This window comes from Pinus tabuliformis, chromosome 8 (assembly GCF_031772625.1).
Source record: "Pinus tabuliformis cultivar Carrire ecotype Pingquan chromosome 8, CPIR1, whole genome shotgun sequence".
NCBI classification, from domain to species: Eukaryota; Viridiplantae; Streptophyta; class Pinopsida; order Pinales; family Pinaceae; genus Pinus; species Pinus tabuliformis.
This window is the reverse complement of record NC_142294.1, coordinates 1,925,310,858-1,925,329,747: the sequence shown is the minus strand read 5'-3', so window position 1 is coordinate 1,925,329,747 and position 18,890 is coordinate 1,925,310,858. Positions and strand designations below refer to the sequence as shown.

Sequence of the window (18,890 nt, the reverse complement as noted above, 5' to 3'; positions counted from 1 at the left end):
TTGATGATTTCCATGTTCCTATTCTTTACAACATGCAAATGTATTCATTTATGTTCTTTTAAAATTGTAATTTAACACATCATGAAAGTAAAAGGTCTTGGAAGGGTCCTTCGTCACACCCAGACCTATACCAATTGATAAGTCTCTAGAAGACTTGATTTAATGTAATTATATGACATGTGTGCATATAGAGAGATTTAGGGGATTTGATTGAGTGATTGTGGGAGGAATTCGTGGATACTAGCTGATCCACACCTTTGTAATTTCCTATATAAGAGAGTCTGTGTTGTATGAAATAGAAATATAGAGAGGATACAATGTAGCCGCAGGGGTAATTTGTAGTTCGGGCCTGTTACAGATTTATTTGGGCACATCAACCCAAACCTACATGTCAATGTTATTAGGGTTCATCAACCCCTAATATAGTTGTTACATACCCTAAATAACTTAGTCATCAAGATGCCTTACTCCCAAAGAAGTTCCATTACAGAAAGCATCCAAAAAGTGTCTCTAAAGAGATCATTGCAAGAAGCCCTTCATTAGGCTGCAATGCATTGCAGGTGCCACACTGACTAAGTGTTATGCATCACACTTAGTCCCTCTTTAGCCAAATTGGGCAAAGTTCTGGGAGGTTTTGAAGATTCCCTATCCATGGGAAACCCCTAAAAGCTTCTCAAGTGCCACCTGCCCCTCTGAGTTCACCCAAGGATGACAAAAGGAATTAGGAAACATCAACCTCCTATCTACCTCTTTCATGGAACCAATTCCTAAAAATAGAAAGACATTCATCATCATCATTGATGACCCAACCTCCTTCACTCATCTATAAATGGATCACTCATCCAAGAGATTTGATGGTTTTAGTATTGAGGCTAAGTATTGTGGTAATGTTGGAATTTCTTGTTGTTCATGAGGTGAAGAAGGTTTGAAGCTGGAAGGATTACACTGGATCGAACTCATGGGTTGTAATCCTTCTTTCTATCAATAAAGCATTTCAAGTTTTTTCCCTTATGTTTGTGTAATTTGTCAATGCATTCATATGTTTATCATACTTTTGATTCTATGTTAGTTATGAATTATGGATCATTATGCTTTTACGGGTCTTTGTTTTTGTAATTGCACAGGAACTTTCCAAGCGAGTTAAGTAGGGAAAGGAGCAACGGGATCAGTCAAGGGAGAGGGGGATCAAGTAAGGAATCAAGCAAAAGTTGCAGGTTGGTTCCTTATAATCTTTCTCTTTGTCATTCATAGGAAAAGTAGTCACGAGTCATTTTAATTGTTGTTTATAAGTTAGCTACCAAACCTAGAGGATTAGCGTTTTTTAGAAGCACTAATTATTCCCGAAACAAATTGGCGACTCCACTGGGGAAATCGTTTTCCTGTTTTCGTAGTTTAGTAGCCTCTCAGGATATTCCAATACACTGTACTTGCTTTTGTTTATTGAAGTCAAGCTTAATCCACTGAAAATTGAATCGAATTTGAGCCAAAAACACCTTCAAAATTGCTCACTGTAATCATCGCACTGTCCTTAACTTAGACCTGCTATGTATTGCAGTTCCTGCATGGACACAATGTTATGCATTGCACTATCTATAAACAGCCTGCACTGATTTATTGAAGATCGGTTTCCCATCTAGGAACTGAAGTTTTTGACAAGTTTCATCTTTGATTGAATTTCTTGTTGAACATGAATGATGTCTCATCTCTGCAACCAACCTTCATCTGATTAATTCAGCCCTGTTTAGACTAGGATTGGTATGCATTGCAGTTCCTACATGGACAAAGTGCTATGCATCGCACTGTCTATCACCACAGCCTGCGCTGATTTATTGAAGATCAGTTTTCCCATCTAGGAACTGAAGTTTTTGACAAGTTTCATCTTTGATTGAATTGCTTGCTGAACATGAATGATGTCTCATCTCTGCAACCAGCCTTCATCTTATTAATTGGACCCTATTTAGACTAGGATTGGTGAATTTTTTTATGTTTTGTTGTGTCATTTGCAATCCATGTCAAAAAGAAGTGTTGATCGATTGTCGTTTCGATAGAAAAGTGGCATAAAGTCCTCATTTTCTTCAAAAAGTGAAGTGTCTTAAAGTCTTCCTTCATAGCCGATCGATTAATATATTTTGTACATTTGATTTGATTTCATTCAAAGTGTTCAAAAGTTTCATTTCTTCAAACTTGAAAGTGTCGTTCAATCTTCCTTTCTCTCTTAGAATAAAATCGTTGTAAATCGCCATTTTTTATGAAACATTCTGAATCCTTTGTGCATTCGCTTTTCTTATTGTATCATTCACATTAAGAGAAACCAAAAACAAATACATGCATTTGCATTTTAGAGTTTTAGTTCGTGTGCTAAAAGGAATGGTTTAGGGAATTGCATTAGTTTTTGCTCTTTGTTGTTTGCTCAAAAGTGATTCCATGCTCTATCCCTTATAGTTTGGATTTTCATTGTTGAAATTAAACGAAAAGAGTGCTTATCATTCTAGTTGCATTCTTAGGAATTTCAGAACACATTTCGCAGTGAACCTTCAAAGGCAAATTTCTAGGCAAGATCAACTAAAAATGAACTTCAATTAATCTAACAATGCTTTGGAACTTAATGCACAACATCTAGAGGTCTAGGCTAGAGACGTGTTTCGATGTCTTTAAACGTAGTGGCTGTCATTTTCACTGAAGGTTGGGTGATTCCTCCTCTTTGATCCGATAAGTGCTAGTATGGACTTGTGCTACTTGTATCGTCATGTATATAGTGGGAGACCCCAATAGGTTGAAATCCTTTATCCCTAGGAAGTCGAGTCTTCCGCCTTACTGATCGCAATGCACTTAACACAACATTTGGGAAGATTGACTACCATACGTAAATTCCTTGGTAATTTCTCCTTCATTTATCACCAAGGTGTATATTGCAATTTTGCAATTTGTCTAGTAAAACCTCTTGCCTAGAGTCTCCAGAGTAGTCACTTTAATTCCTTTTCAACTCTTTAAAATTAAAAGGATCATCTGAGCACTTGTCCTTTCAGGCTCATTAAAAATCAAAGGCGACTAGATTCATCTTTTACTTTTTCTCGACTCTTTAAAACTGAAAAAGTGAAGTTGTGTCCAAGTGTCGTTAAAATTAATTAACCATGAATAACATCCTTATTTGATTTTTAAGTTGATAAATTAATCCGCAGTCGTGGAAGAAAGTCAACCCAAACCCCGTCGTTCGCGAAGAACAACAAGTCAACCGCCTTTGCCTCCCAAAGCCACACCAATTCGGGCAAAGCGGTCTCGTTTAACTAAGTCTAGTACATCGATAACTCCTGGTTATTCATCTGGGTTATTTGAGACATTTGTTTCAACAGCTTCAGAGACTCTAGTTACTCTAATTATTTCCGGTACATCCATTCTTAAAGAGGAATTTTCACAGTTATCTGAGGACATTAGTACTGATCCTAGTGTAACAATAACCGAGGTTTTCCAACAACAAGTTGATCCTCAATTTGAAATTGTTCAACTAGGAAGTGCTTCTAAACTTGAAATAACTCCATTGGGAGTTGGTTCGAAATCTATCCCATTTCAAACCGAAGTTACATCTGAACCAGAAGTTGTTCTGGAACCTCCCTTTGAAACTATTGTTCATTTACCTGAACATCTAGACTTCGAAATTCAGCATTCAGAAGTTGCTACCCCTCCGACATCAATCACTGTAGAAACTACACTTTCTTCAACACCAGAAATCTTTTACGGACCTGATGGTCAACCTCTTCCACCTGATTTGATTGCCATAGAAGAGATAGTAGAGGATTCCACACCTGGCACCCCATTTCTTTTTGGAACTGGAATTAATCTTTATCCTGATACTCCTAATTACTTTGCTTCATCTGCTCCTGCTTCTTTGCAAGTTCCCGTCGAACCTTTAAAATAGCTTTTGGGCTAGTTAACTATGGTTGAAAAACTGTCAACATCCAAAACTGTATCATTTGATGCAGCTACATCAGAATCTTCTATTGTAACTCCATCAATGTTTTCTACCACACATGAGTCGCACCTATACGATGAATTGTCCGTCCCAGTTGGTTACCAATCATTGTCTAGAACCCACTCAGGGGTTGCTTCTACACCATGGTCAACACCCATAAACTCGTCCGGAATTCTACCTGGTTTTTCTCACATGGGAACTCAACAATTTGATCCTGCACATCAGTATCAATTTGGGCAATCTAGTCATCAAAGACCAGTGTATCCATTAAACACTGGATTGCCACCATATGGAGAGCAATATGCTTATTCATCGTTTCCTCCCTTTTCTGGGGGACAACCATATGGTAATTTCCCACAGTATTCAAGTCAAACTGGAGTGAGAGTTTGTCAATGGAAACTAGTATTTCCAGATCAACCAAGGCTTGTGTATCCAACACAACCAATGCAAAATGTGTCAAATATTCCTACTACACCTATTGTTACTACTATGACATAGTCACAAGCTCAATCTGTTGTATCTCAACCGATACAAGCTAATCCTTAGTCCTTGCAACCACAAGTTTGAAGGCAAGAGGTTCAAGTTTCTCAAGTTATTATACAACAACCACTTGTTTCTGGAGATCAACAACAACCTCAAGTTAGTATACCTTTATTTAGAATGACCTAGGCGTACACTAGTATAGTTCATCCACAGCTTGGTCAATCTTTCATTACTGGGCAGCAACAGTTGGTTCAACAACCGTGGTTGTTGCAATTTCAAAAACCTCAATTCCAACAGTCCCAACCCCAGTTTGGACTTGGTTCACAAGCTCAAACTGGTTTTGGTCAATATCAAGCCTACCAAGGACCTGGGCAACAAGACTTTGCAGGTTATGGACAACCACAATTCCAATCTGGTTATCAACAACCACTTTATACTAGTTTTGTCCAACAACCTTACCAAGGTTACCAAATGCAGATGCCCTATGCTGGTATGCAAAGACCTATTGCACAAGCGATTCCATCCTATCCTAGGTATGCTCCACCTGACTTGAATCGAAAGTTTCCATTCGTAGCAACTTTAGAATTACCATATTTAAACCGGCTCCCAAATGATCCAATTGCATATGCGCCTTGGTGGCCGGTGATTCCTCATAAGTTACCATATGATATTCTGAAGATTAATGGAAATCTAGGAGAAGACCCATCGAATCATGTTATGACCTTTCATTTATGGTGTTCATCCAATACTTTGAATGATGATTCGATGAGACTTCGTCTTTTCCAAAGAAGGCTTACTGGTCCAGCTGCTAAATGGTATATTGGATTCACCATTCTAGCCACTACCCTTTTGACCCACTTCTAGTTACCTATCAGGTACAAGACTGGAACAAAAATCTTGACCAACTTTAAATAGACTACCTCCACCCATATATCAGATCATATTCATGAGTGGCATCATCGTCGTCGAATGGTTAAGACATACGTTCCCGATCAACTTTTAGCTGAGTGGTTCATAAAGTCCTTGTTCCCATCAATCACCGAGGATGTGGCAAAAGGAGGAGTTGTCACAGAAGAGAAATTTATCGCTCATGCCCAATATTTGGATTTGATTTACACATAATCAGGCATGCTCTATGATAAAATTCCTGATGCACCTAGACCAGCCTTCACTGTTCCACCACCTCCCAAATTGAGTAGCGACTCTCATGCCTGCGATGGCATGATCGGTTCCTCAAGCACACAGACAGCATGAGGACCATCTAGTCAAACTCTTTCTATTTCCAATCAAAATGCAAATCCATCAGAAAACACTCTTGCCTCGGAGATTAATGCCGTGCCATCTGAAAAAGGAAAAAATCCAAATCAACCAGGAGGTAAGAAAAAGGGGAAGAATAATAAAAAGAAACAGGAAAATTCCACTCTTGAGAAACCATCTAAATCCCCTACTGCGGCTAGGAAACCTTGTTATCCATGTCTGATATGTAATGACGAGCATTATACAAGAGATTTTCCACATCGATCTGAGGTCTCTAAACTTTTAAAGAATTCGAATACCTCAGCAGTGTTGACAGATCCGTTTCCAACCCTAGAAACACCTTTGGTTGCAACTAATAATGCTTCCACATCCCAAGTACTCATGTTATCTATCGCAAATACACAAAACAATGTTTTGGTGTCAACAAGGAATAAATATTATGGAAATCCGTCATCGTCAAATAACCAGGCTACTAATCAACCTAGTACTTCGACCTCGACTTCACCAGAAGTTGTTCCACCAATTATACCTAAATTAACAATAAAGCCACCAAAGGGAGTTGTACACAAATCAAAATTTAATCCTCGTGCTTGAGCAGCTCAAAACTATAATATAGTGGAAGATCTGGCTCAATCACCTTCTGCTATGTCAACACTTTAGGTATTGCAAAACTGTTCCTCCCAGAAATAAGCTTTATTGTCAGCAATAGGTGGAATAGATCCTACAGATTCTAATCTTGTGGTTTTTAACCATACGGGATATGCACCATAGTTACCAGCACAATTAGCTTTCTTAATACAAGTAAAGCTCTCAATAAAAATGTTCGCCAAACTATTATTGATGAGGGGTCATCTACTTGCATTATGTCTATGAGCTGCTGGAAAACTCTTAGTTTGCCACCCTTGTCACGATCACCAACTACATTAAAAGCTTTTGATGGAAGAACATACACACTGTATGGAATTTTGAGTAACTTGAAAGTTGAACTAGGGGGAAAAACAGTAAATGTTGAGGTCGAGGTCGTTGACAAACTCCTTGATTACAACATTTTACTAGGAAGGCCTTGGGTATATGCTATGGTTGTCGTTGTTTCCACATACTTTTGAACGATTGCATTTCACTTCAATAGTGGAATCACAGTCATTGATCAACTATCCTTCTTTTCCAATAGTTCACAGGCCACGGGAAGCATTCCATTCATACATAGAAACTAAAAATCGCTTCAAAATGTTGGAGTAGGTCTCCTAAAAGATCCTTCCCTGATGGAAACTTTTATTCTCTCGTCACCATCGAGTTTCACGAAAGTGGCGAGAGTGGAGACTTGCAACATGATTTCTTCTACATCATCTGAGTTTAAGAAGAATTCCAATTACTTTGAAAGTGATGAGTATGGCGAGGCAATGCCGCCAAGCCCCATTGAATCGTTATAGCAATCAATCTATTGGGCTTGTGCGGCAAACCCTAATCTGCACAACAATTGTATGGGTAGACAGGTCTTTAGAATATGGCACCTCTTCGGATCCTTTTTTGTGTATACATTCTACAGATGAAGGAATCATCCAATCAGTGATGATAGAAGAGATGCCATGGGAAGATTATCATCATTATTCCCACCTTCGAGATGACAATGAAGATTATTCAAATGAACTCAATCACCCATCAATCGTTGACTTCTTGACGAATTCTGTAAATACTGTAGAGTCTAAGCGTAATCTATCTAACATAGAAGAAAAAATTTCTATAAACATTTCAACCAAGCCTAACATTGTAGAAAATATTCATGTCGGCAAATCTTGTTCTCCATTGGAACTAGATAATTGCTGTGCTCTTTTCTATAGATGTCTTTGCACGGTCTTATGAGGAAATTCCAGGCATTGACTCAAGCATTGTTGAACACGAGATTAAAATGTACCCTGATGTCAAACCAGTATGACAGTGGCTTCGACCTGTTCATCCTAAGAAAGCCGTTGCCATTAAAGTAGAGGTTGAAAAACGTTTGCGTGTTGGCTTCATTTTCCCTATACCTCTTGTTGATTGGGTATCTAATATTGTTCCAGTGATGAAAAACAAGGGACAATTAGAGTGTGCATCAATTATAGGGATGTAAACCAAGCATGTCCAAAGGAAAACTATCCTACACCTTTTATCGACCATATTATTGACGAATGTGCTGGATGTGAAATCTTTTCATTCATGGATGGATTTTCTGGTTACAATCAAATCAATATCTGCTCACAGGACCAATCAAAAACTACGTTTATATGTCTGTGGGGCACATTTGCATATCAAAAGCTACTCTTTGGTTTCAAAAATGTAAGGGATACATTTCAGAGGGTGATGAATTATGCGTTCCATGACATCAAACATATTGTCCAACCCTATCTTGATGATTTGCCTGCTCATTCGCGAAAATGGACTCATCACCCGCAACATTTGAGAGAAATATTTTTACATTGTCGACACTACAAAATAAGACTCAATCCACACAAATGTGTGTTTTGTGTTGGTTCTGGTTGATTGGTCAGATTCGTAGTTTCGAAAGATGAAATTCGACTCGATCCCATAAAGGTTCAGGCAATTCTTGACATGCCTCCACCTTCAAATTTGTTACAGATACAAAGACTTCAAGGGAAGGCAAACTTTCTGAGGAGGTTCATTCCAAACTATGCTGAATTAGCTGAAGGTTATACACTTCTTTTGAAGAAATGGGTACCCTTCCATTGGGACTGTTAACGCTCGAATTTGCCCCAGGCTGAGGAAGGCAAAACTCAAGGCAACATCAAACCACGCTTAGCCTCGTAGCTAGCCCTGCGAGGACAGGAGAGGGCTCTCTCCGGGTCAATCTCGGAAAAATATAATCAATGAGGCTCGAGATGACTGAAATTGTAACTAATCTTAGGCTAGGTATTAAGTGCAGAGGTTTAAAGGTGATTTTTTGGGGTTTTTGTTGAATCAAAGGGAAAGGCAATTTTGGGTGCGGGGATGAGACACAGTTTCTGCAGAGGTCTGATTGGAGAAAGGTAGGAAATTGTTTGATGCCTTAAAAGCTAATGAGGTGAGTAGATCAGACAGGTGAGGAGCTAAGGAGAGCAAGGAAACCTCAAGAATTCTCCTTAAACAGATGAAAACATAGGAGATCAAACAAACTTAAAGGAAGAGCATTACAGATTATGAATTCTACCTTAACACTTCATTTTTTCAATTACAGAAGATGAGGGAAGGAAAATGATACACATAACAACATACAAGTACTAAAAGAAGCACACCGTCAAGACATAAAGCCACATGAATTCCAAACAGTGCTGCAAAACCCTGGCCTTTCCTTTGCCAAAATGCTGAAGTAAAATGTACAATGGAGTCTCAAAACCTTTTCCCCAAGAGTCCAACCATGAAGATAACTTAGAAATTACATAATATAAGCAAGCCAACCTCTTCCATTGCCTCTAGGGGTCGAGATCATCATCCTAGGAGCTGTTTCAACCAATTCTAAACAAAGCACTACAATCTAGGCAGTCAAAACAACTTGCCTCTATAAGGTAGGAAACTGATTCATTCATTTAATTTTCACTTTTTAGTGAATGAAACTTCTAGAAAAAGTAATAAAGTGCCAAAATTACATCATGTTTCATTAATTACATCAAGAGGAGTGAAAAAATCACATCACAAGTCAAAACTGGTCAAACTGGCTTCGTTTCCTGAGCTGAAGATGAAAATTGTGCCAAAAAACCCTGTGCGCCGCGCGCCTGAGCCCTATGCGCCGTGCACATTTCCACCTATTTTGGGGGCACTTCCTGGTATCCAAATTGAGCGCAGGCTGGCTTGTTGGAAAGCCCTAGATGTCTACTTTCCAACCCAAGTGAAATTTTTCAATTTGGCATCCATTTGCCCCTTCAAAAGTGCATTCTCCTGGAAGTACTTCCTGTTGGTGCAAAAGGTGGCAGAAAGGTGATTTTCATGGTGTTTTTGAGCCTTTTGGTCGCCTAGAACTTGATGAAATGCTTTGGCCATAGCTTAGCATGTATATTTCATCATGACAAATCCAACACTACAAGCCATTTGTGATTTGGACCTCCCAATCTTATGGGTCGCGCGCGGCGCGCTACGCGTTGAGCCAAAAAACCTGTTTTTAGGACAAAATTTTCAAAAATGACAAAAATTTCTCCGAATTTGCTCAAATTCGGAGTAAAGATCCTCTATCATGTATTGTGCCCCACCAATGAAGCCTCGGCCAACATTTGGAGTGGATTGGGCTTTTTCCGCCGTTTTAGTGCCTTGCTTAATCGCCTCTTAAGGATCTTCATTTTTGCTTTGCAAACATGCATGCGAGCCCAATAGTGAGTTTTCATATGACGAAGCATGTCCTTGTCTCTGTTTGCCTTCGCCAACAATTTCTCCAAATGAGTGTTCACCCAGATGAGCATAGACTCTCGATCAATCGGTGTCAAATCACCGGGTCTCTTTCGGGCCAATTCTCGGTCTTCCCGGATTTACTGTAGCTCATAAAGTGTATGTTCATCTTCTAGTTGTTTGTTGCGTTGCTCCAAGTAGTTGATCGTCCACTTAGCCATCTGCAATTTTGTGCGGAGAGGAGGCGAGTTCATGCGTTTCCAAGCAAATTTTGGGCTTAAACCCCAGTGCGTCGCGCGCCTCACCCAATGCGCCGCGCGCCTCTAATGCGTTGCGCACATGTATTTTTACACTGTGATTTTTTGCCTGATGCGCCGCGCGCCCCTGATGCGCCGCGTGCACCTGATGCGCCGCGCGCCTAGTCCAATGTGTCGCGCACCCCTGAAATTGCTCCAACTTCCTCACAAACTCACAATTTCGCTTTGGAATGATGTTCTGCACTCTTGGCATGCAAAATGAGTTGAAAATGTCATGAAATATCTTTATAAAGACTCCATTTTGATTTTTGCTTGGTCCATGACCCATTTTGTAATGTTTTGTCGTTAACACTTTTTCAGGATTAATAGACTTCTGACCTTTTTGGTTTCCTCCTTAAATTTGGTTGAAATAATGATTTTCTTTGCAATTATTTGCAGGGATAGCTGTGATATGATCTGGCAAAGGAGACCAAGGCTGCACTTGGACGATTCAAGAACTGAAATTTTTGAAGATTTTTACAAAAATGAGATGACGACTTATCTTCAAAACAGAGTTTTGAAGAGAAGTCCTAATTTATCTGTATAATGATGAAAATTATTGAAGTAACCACCTATCGAGGACATCCCTCTGGCCTGCTAGTCTTCTTAGACTTTGCAAAAAAAGACTGATTCAACCCAAGACCTAATGACCAAGAACCATTGTTATGACCCAGAAAATTGAAGCAGGACTGTACATGACCTTTGAAGACTTGTTTTTATGAATAGACCTGAACCAGCAGTGCCAAGCACGAGGGGAATGAGTAACACAAACCATTCCGTCAAAGTTACGGCATGCCTAACGAAATGCAACTAATCGAAACTGATGGGACACCTAAACATGAAATGCAAAAAAGAGCTTTGATCTCTAACAGAGGGTTAACTAGACCGACTCTAACAGTGACCAAGTTGCACAAGCTTCTTTTGATGCTCTCAAAGATTCCCTAATCAAAGCATCATTAATGTATGTCCCAAACTATCAAAAAGACTTTTACCTGTATCTTGCCGCTGCAGATACAACCATTAGTATGGTTTTAGTGCAAGAGGAGAGTGGAATCAAACATCCTATATATGACTTGAGTCACAATCTTAATGATACAAAAAGTAAATATTCATATGTTGAAAATTTAGCCTTGGCAGTTGTTCAAGCTATACAGAGATTTCATAATTACATCCTCCTTCGCAAAACTACCATTGTATCAGAGTGCAACCCTATGACATACATCTTGTCACGTCAATTACTGGGGGGAAAATATTCTAAATGGATAGTTATCTTGCGGGAGTTTGATTTGGAGTTCATCAAATCCAAATCAAAGAAATCTCTCATTTTTGCTGAGCTAATCTGCGATCTTCCCTAATCCTCCAATGATTTAACATCAAAAGCATCAATCTTGGATGAGTCTCTGTTTCTATTTTCGTTAAGTGATCCATGGTATGGAGATATACTGGTCTATCTCTAGACCCAAGCTTTTCGGCCTAATACCTCTCGCTCTGAACAACGACGTACTTGATACCAAGCCAAAGGTTATCTAATCATTGGTGATACACTTTATCATTGTGGTGTCGATACGATCTTACATAGGTGCCTTACTCATGAGGAGGTCGAGAAAGCTTTGAATGAATGTCATTCAGGTGCTTGTGGGGGGCATTTATCTAGTTATGCAACTGCATAAAAGATTCTACGAGCTGGTTGCTTCTGCCCATATATATGCAAAGATTGCATCCTTGCTGTCAGAAGATGCCATGCTTGTCATATTTTTTATCGTAAAACCAGATTACCACCTGCACCACTGCATCCAGTCGTTGCTGTTGGCCCATTCACAAAATGGGGAATTGATTTTATGACATGTGACCCCACCTCAGCTGGGGGTCATGGGTATATTATAGTTGTTGTTGACTATTTTACCAAATGGGTTGAGGCAATGCCTACATTGAACAACAGTGGCAAAACGATTGCTCCTTTTTTCTTAACCATGTGGCTTCCAGGTTTGTTGTGCCACAAGCTATAGTTATAGATCATGGGTCACCTTTTTTCAATCACATGATGATCAAATTAATCACTAAATTAGGACTGTCTCATGATAGTTCTACTCCATACTATCTGCAAGCTAACAGAAAAGTTGAGGCAATCAACAAATTCCTTAATCGCATGCTGCAAAGAATGATTGAAGTCCATAAACGGAATTGGCATTTAATCAGGTACTCAACTTTGTGGGCATATCGGACCTCAGTGAGAAATGTGACCAGATTTACACCTTTTCAACTAGTGTATTGTTTGGAAGCGGTCTTACCCATCCAATGTGAAATCTCATCCCTCAAGCTCGTGATTGACCTGTTATGCGATACTTCTGAAGAAGAAGCATGTTTATTGGAATTAATCCATCTGGATGAAACCCGTCGTGATGCCGCATTGGCTAACGAAGCACATAAGAAACACATCAAGGCATAATATGACAAGAATGTTAAGCCTCGTGTCTTCTTAGAAGGTGACCTGGTCTTGCTTTACGATTAGGATTCTGACAAACTAGGAGCAGGGAATTTTGAACCATTATGGATGGGCCCTTATATTTTTAAACGTGTGTTGACAAAAGGGACCTACGAGTTAGTCGATTATGATGGGATTCCATTGTTGTAGCCCCGAAACGGGTTGTATCTTAAACATTACTATGCTTAATTAAGTGTAGTAAAACTCATTGTACATATGCTTTGATTGCATTTTTGTGTGTTAGTTTTTCTTTTAGAGTTTTGATTTGGTTAGGTAATCCAATTCACATTTGTTGCAGATGTCGAACTTTTTAGAACCATTTGTTGGGTATGCCAACAGAGCTAGTTGTAGTACGCAGAACTTATCTTCTGCAGCATGGGCCATTTTCGCTCCAAGCGGCGAGTTAGTGAGTTTCAGAGGGATATGTATTGGTCGATCGACAAACAATATCACTGAGTATAGCGTGTTGATTGAAATCATCTCTGATGCCATTTCACATAGCATATGCCGGATCATTGTTAAGCTAGATTCACAACTTGTCATACTACAACTTACTGGTGTCTATTCTGTCTGAAACCCAACAATTCATCGCATGTTCCTTAGAGTTCGAATTTTGGAAAGACATTTTGAATTTATTCAATATCAACATATTTCTAGAAATTTAAACACATTAACTGACTCTCTAGCAAACTATGTGTTAAATAGACATTTGCAACATATGTAAAGAAAGCATTTTTCAAATCACATCATCATCTGAATAGGATTTCATCACTTAACCACTATAAAACTTTGAAAGTAAAATAGATAGTTGTATATAAGTTTTTACAAATAGTTTGTGTCCAAGACAAAATCGGTCATCTAAACCAAAAACTCAAAAATGAATGCAGAAAATATCCTAGACTAATGTTGCTGATGATAATAGGTCACAACCTATGGTATCATACGTAGGAGTCTCAATAAATGACTCGGCACGCCAATGGTATGGCACTACAGTCCCATGGGTAACTCCTCAATTCAGACATCTGGAATATCGAGGGTTATACCCTATACGTGATCCTACAACTAAGGCAAAGTCTTTTCTATGTCCAAATCTTTGAGAACTGCCCTCCCAACAGCCCTCTCCATTGGCGCACCTGCCTCCCGTGGGCATACCACCAGTTGAACGGATCCAACATCTACATATATGTACGAGTTTATTTAGTCTTGGCAACAATCAAAAAACACAAAAAAAGTGAAAACTTAAAAAGAAAAGTGTGGTTAAATCAATTTACCAATAGCGCTCCATTGTGCCCCAACTGGCAATACCATATTTGGATCACCACTGAAATCCATCCCGACATTTGGATATTCTGCGAAGGCCATCTCCTGACGGTCGAACCACTCGAGGAAAGCGTAGGAAAAGGAGATCAATGACTGGGCATCATGCCTAGCCATAATATCTACCCACCGTTGCATTCGTGGTTCTCTAGGTCCAGGTACTCCCAAAGAAATGTGTTGTGGCTGCATAAGCTGGATTCTCTCCAAGGTGAAGGAAATCAAGATAGACTGATAACCAAATTGTTTTGTCTTTCCAGCCTTCACCTTGGTCAGCTGTTCTCTCGTTGATGGAAAAATTGCCTCACACCAGTTGAATACCTTTGGTTCCAGGCATTCTAAGGCACACTGCATATAAGATCTGTTTGTTAAATGTAAAGTCGCATTGCTAGCCAATCTAGCAAGGGTAAAAAGTATTGTTCTCAAAGGTCGATCACTAACATCTCATATATGAATCTTTCCATCTCTGCTGGGTTCATATCCTTCCTGACAGAACTGGCGAATATAATCTCTCACTGATTCACCTCCTCTGTTGAATCCTGATAGTGAAATGGGGGCACCCCACCTCGATAAACTTGTCAGAAAGTAAACATCCTCGATGGTAAAGGGGATCGCTTTACCCCTAATGTGAAAAACCTGGTCAGTAGGGTCCCAAGCACAAACAAGATACTGTAGCAGTTCCATTTGTTTTCGCATGCTGGATAAGCGAAAGAACTTCAGCAACCCACAGTTCCTTAAGGCATCAACTGTGCCCTGATCATTTAAAGCAATCATGTTTGTTCCTCGTGACAGTTCTTGTTCCTGCCATGTAACTACCATTTTGATCCAATGAATATCTGAAACATAATCATTAGATAAATTAGGATCCAACTTGGGCAAAAAATCAATTAAAAATTTGGGAAAACAAGATTGTTTAATTTTAGTTTTTGCACCCATCGCACCTGCCCCTTAGAGGCAGTGCTATGCATTGCATTCTGCCTTCTAGCTGAATGAAATGCATCACACTTTTCGATAGGGAAAGGGTGCGATGATCTAGAAAACACAAGATGAAACCCTAGGGGTCTGAAAAACTAAGAATTTTTGCTCAAAATTTAAAAAGAATGGAATAGAATGAAAGAGCATTGAGATAGCTCCTACTTGGTCCTGACGGCACGAGAAATGATCCACAGAATCCTTCACAATTAGCTGGTGAAGTTTGGGGTTAAAAATGAAATGGTTAAAATGAATTACAAAACTTGTTTTTTATATTTACTTTTACATGTAAATCAAGTAAATGTTGGTTTTTTATTCATCTTTATCCACGAACATGTATTTTTAATCATCTTTGGTGTTTTGAGAAGGATGAACGACTGAAAGCAGAATCCGATATACTAAATGGTGAATTGAGCATCTTTGACCACATAGCAAACTTTTTGTTTTCTTTTCGAGCTTTTATATAAAATGAAAAGAAACCATAGAGTCCTCTTTAAACTCTTTTCAAACTCTCTAAATAAGAAAAGATTGTCGAGTGCTTGTCCATTCCATCTCGTTAAAGTATTGGAAACGACATCTCTCTTGTATTATTTCGAACTTGGGGGATTATTTTACGAAAAAAAACTTATAGATTTTTCTTTTCGTCCCTTTTCAAACTCTCTAAAAATGAGAAGGACCAAGTGATATTTGTCGTTAAACTCATTAAAATATCATAATAGTGACAAACTTGTCCACCTAGACAAGACCGAGTTTCACCATCGCTAGACTTGTTAAAACATCAAATAGTGATGGGTTTGCCTGAAGGGTGAATTATAGAACAAGCATATGTTATCCTCATCAAGCTTGATAAAAATAAAGAGGTACTGTTCAGTAATGATTGGGGAAAATGGGAAAAGTCTTGAAAAACTTATGGTAGCGAGTCGCTCTTGAACATGACACTTTCACTTCATCTCTGTGACTAAGTTGGGTCGGGTCATTTAGCTTGATGGTTATCACACCGTTGGTCTATCACACCATCCATCACTTTTTGGGTCAACACTACCAATTCATCTCAGTGTCACCAATATGTTCAAGAGAAGTCATCGAGTTAAAACTTCATCCATTGCAATATTGTGAACCTTCATTTTCATGACCGCCATTCCTGAACCTTGTGTCGTCAGTTGATTCTCATCTCCAAAATCATTTACTTCGTTTCATGTCGTAGATGTGGGATACATCAAGGCCCTCCTATGATGACTTTCTTCTTGTCGATATCAGCTCATCATCCAAGAAGTTGACTTAGAAACACCCTTTCAGTGCTTTGAAGCTTGCATACATCAATGGCAAGTTTCTCGCTTCCGGTGACAGGTTGACATCAATGGCCTTCGACCGAAATATTTTGCATGGTGTTCGACATCAAATCATTTATTCACACCATGAAAAATGTACTATAGTACCTTGAGGATCATCATTATTATCGGTGATCCCTCTCACGACTGTTAACAGCTTACATCATTGGCTAGTAATCAGGCAATGTCTCTCCATGTTTGACCTCAAAACATCTATTCACATGGTTAGACTTGTACATTGAGTGAAGATTGAATGAGATTGAAGACCCTGGATCTAGTTTCATCCATCCGGGCTGCGATATATTCAGGAGTACCAAATCAAATGTACAAAGGCTTTACACAGATGGTCATCCTAATTATCGACTACAAATCTATATCTGTAGATGACTATCTGATCTATGTACATGTAATGAAAGTTTATAAGCTGAGCATGGGAATGCCTCCCTCAGCTAATTCATGAGAAAAATCAAATTATCATGATGTATTGTATTGTAATTGCTGCAAGCCGCCTTCCGTTTCGAAACTTTCGATCCTCATGATAAAGAATTTCACCCAACATAGATATGTACAACCTCATGCTTTAGGGGGAAATTGTTACAGATTTATTTGGGCACATCAACCCCAACTTATATGTCAATTTTATTAGGGTTCATCAACCCCTAATATATTTGTTACATACCCTAAAGAACTTAGTCATCAAGATGCCTTACTCCCAAAGAAAGTCCATTACAGAAAGCATCCAAAAAGTGTCTCTAAAGATATCATTATAGGAAGCCCTTCATTAGGCTACAATGCATTGCAGGTGCCACACTGACTAAGTGCTATGCATCACACTTAGTCCCTCTTTAGCCAAATTGGGCAAAGTTCCCAGAGGTTTTGAAGATTCCCTATCCATGGGAAACCTCTAGAAGCTTCTCAAGTGCCACCTGCCCCTATGAGTTCGGCCAAGGATGAAAAAAGGAATTAGGAAACGTCAACCTCCTATCTCCCTCTTTCATGGAACCAATTCCTAAAAATAGAAAGGAATTCATCATCATCATTGATGACAGAACCTCCTTCACTCATCTATAAATGGATCACTCATCCAAGATATCTTAGGGCTGAATAGTTCTGAGTTGTAAGGAGGTGCTGATGGTTTTAGTATTGAGGCTAAGTATTATGGTAATGTTGGAATTTCTTGTTGTTCATGAGGTAAATAAGGTTTGAAGCTGGAAGGATGACACTGGATCGAACTCATGGGTTGTAATCCTTCTTTCTATCAATAAAGCTTTGCAAGATTTTCCCATTATGTTTGTGTAATCTGTCAATGCATTCATATGTTTATCATACTTTCGATTCTACGTTATTTATGAATTATGGATCATTATGATTTGACGGGTCTTTGTTTCTGTAATTGCACAGGTACTTTCCAAGCGAGTTAAGTATGGAAAGGAGTAGCAAGATCAGTCAAGGGAGAGGGGGATCAAACGAGGAATCAAGAGAAAGTTGTAGGTTGGTTCCTTATAATCTTTCTCTTATCTATCCTTCATAGGAAAAGTATTAAATCGTTTTAACTGTTGTTTCTAGGTTAGCTACCAAACCTAGAGGGTTAGCGTTTTTTAGAAGCACTAATTATTCGCGAAACAGGGTCATGAGGCCTTTAATTATTCCCGAAACAGGGTCATGAGGCCTTAGTCTCCAATTGAGTTCTGTATATAATAGAAATATGTGTGTTGTTTGTATTTCGTGTGTCTGTGTATGGTTTACATATGCGTTCTTTACTGTAAGTTAATAATATGTGTGTGCGAGTGTAAAGGACGAAGTTCCTATGAACTTCGCCTTAAACAGAGTATGGCAGAGATAACTTTGTGTTATAACATAATTCCACTAATAAGCAAACGAGATCAAGACTGTTAGGAAACCAACTCACAAAAAGATAGATCAACACCTTAAAATTTAGCCTCTTCGAGGGGCAACCTGCTTTACATTACACAAATGAACAATTCTTGGACTATACAAATGACAAGACCTCCTTTCTATATCTAGGAGCCTAAGGGGTCATAATATAATCAGAGCTGACATAACAATAATAATGTATGGGTACAATAATAACAATAGTGGGCTTCTATGGGGCACAATAATAACAATATGGGGACTACATGGGCACAACAATATAATAAGTGGGTTGTACTAATAACAATAAGGGGTTACGCTAGTAGTATAGGGACCTAACATGCCCCTCTCCTTCAAAAAGTGTTGTCCTCAATGCTTGAGTAGTTTTTGACGCTTCTGTATAAATTCTTGTCCTCCCATGTGGAATCTTCAGCGGGTAAGTTCTTCCACTTGATGAGATACTCTGAAATTGATCTATTTCGTCGTTGTCGATTTCTCAGTTCTGTGACTGCTTTAGGTTCCAATATGATTTTTCCTTCCTTGTCAAGTTATCACAATACTGTTTGAACTGG

At 38.9% G+C, this 18,890-nt stretch overlaps 1 protein-coding gene across 1 annotated transcript in view; it reads right to left on the bottom strand.

Moving 5' to 3' along the window:
* Positions 1–14,266, bottom strand: part of LOC149244212 (anthocyanidin-3-O-glucoside rhamnosyltransferase-like) — a 29,028-nt gene extending 14,762 nt beyond the window's left edge. The window contains exons 1-2 of the mRNA XM_089371473.1: positions 14,138–14,266; positions 13,966–14,007 (exon numbers count right to left, since the gene is read on the bottom strand). Of these exons, the coding sequence (XP_089227599.1) occupies positions 13,966–14,007; positions 14,138–14,266 (171 nt within the window). The remainder of the gene's footprint in view (positions 1–13,965; positions 14,008–14,137) is intronic.
* Between the last annotated feature and the right edge of the window lie 4,624 nt (positions 14,267–18,890).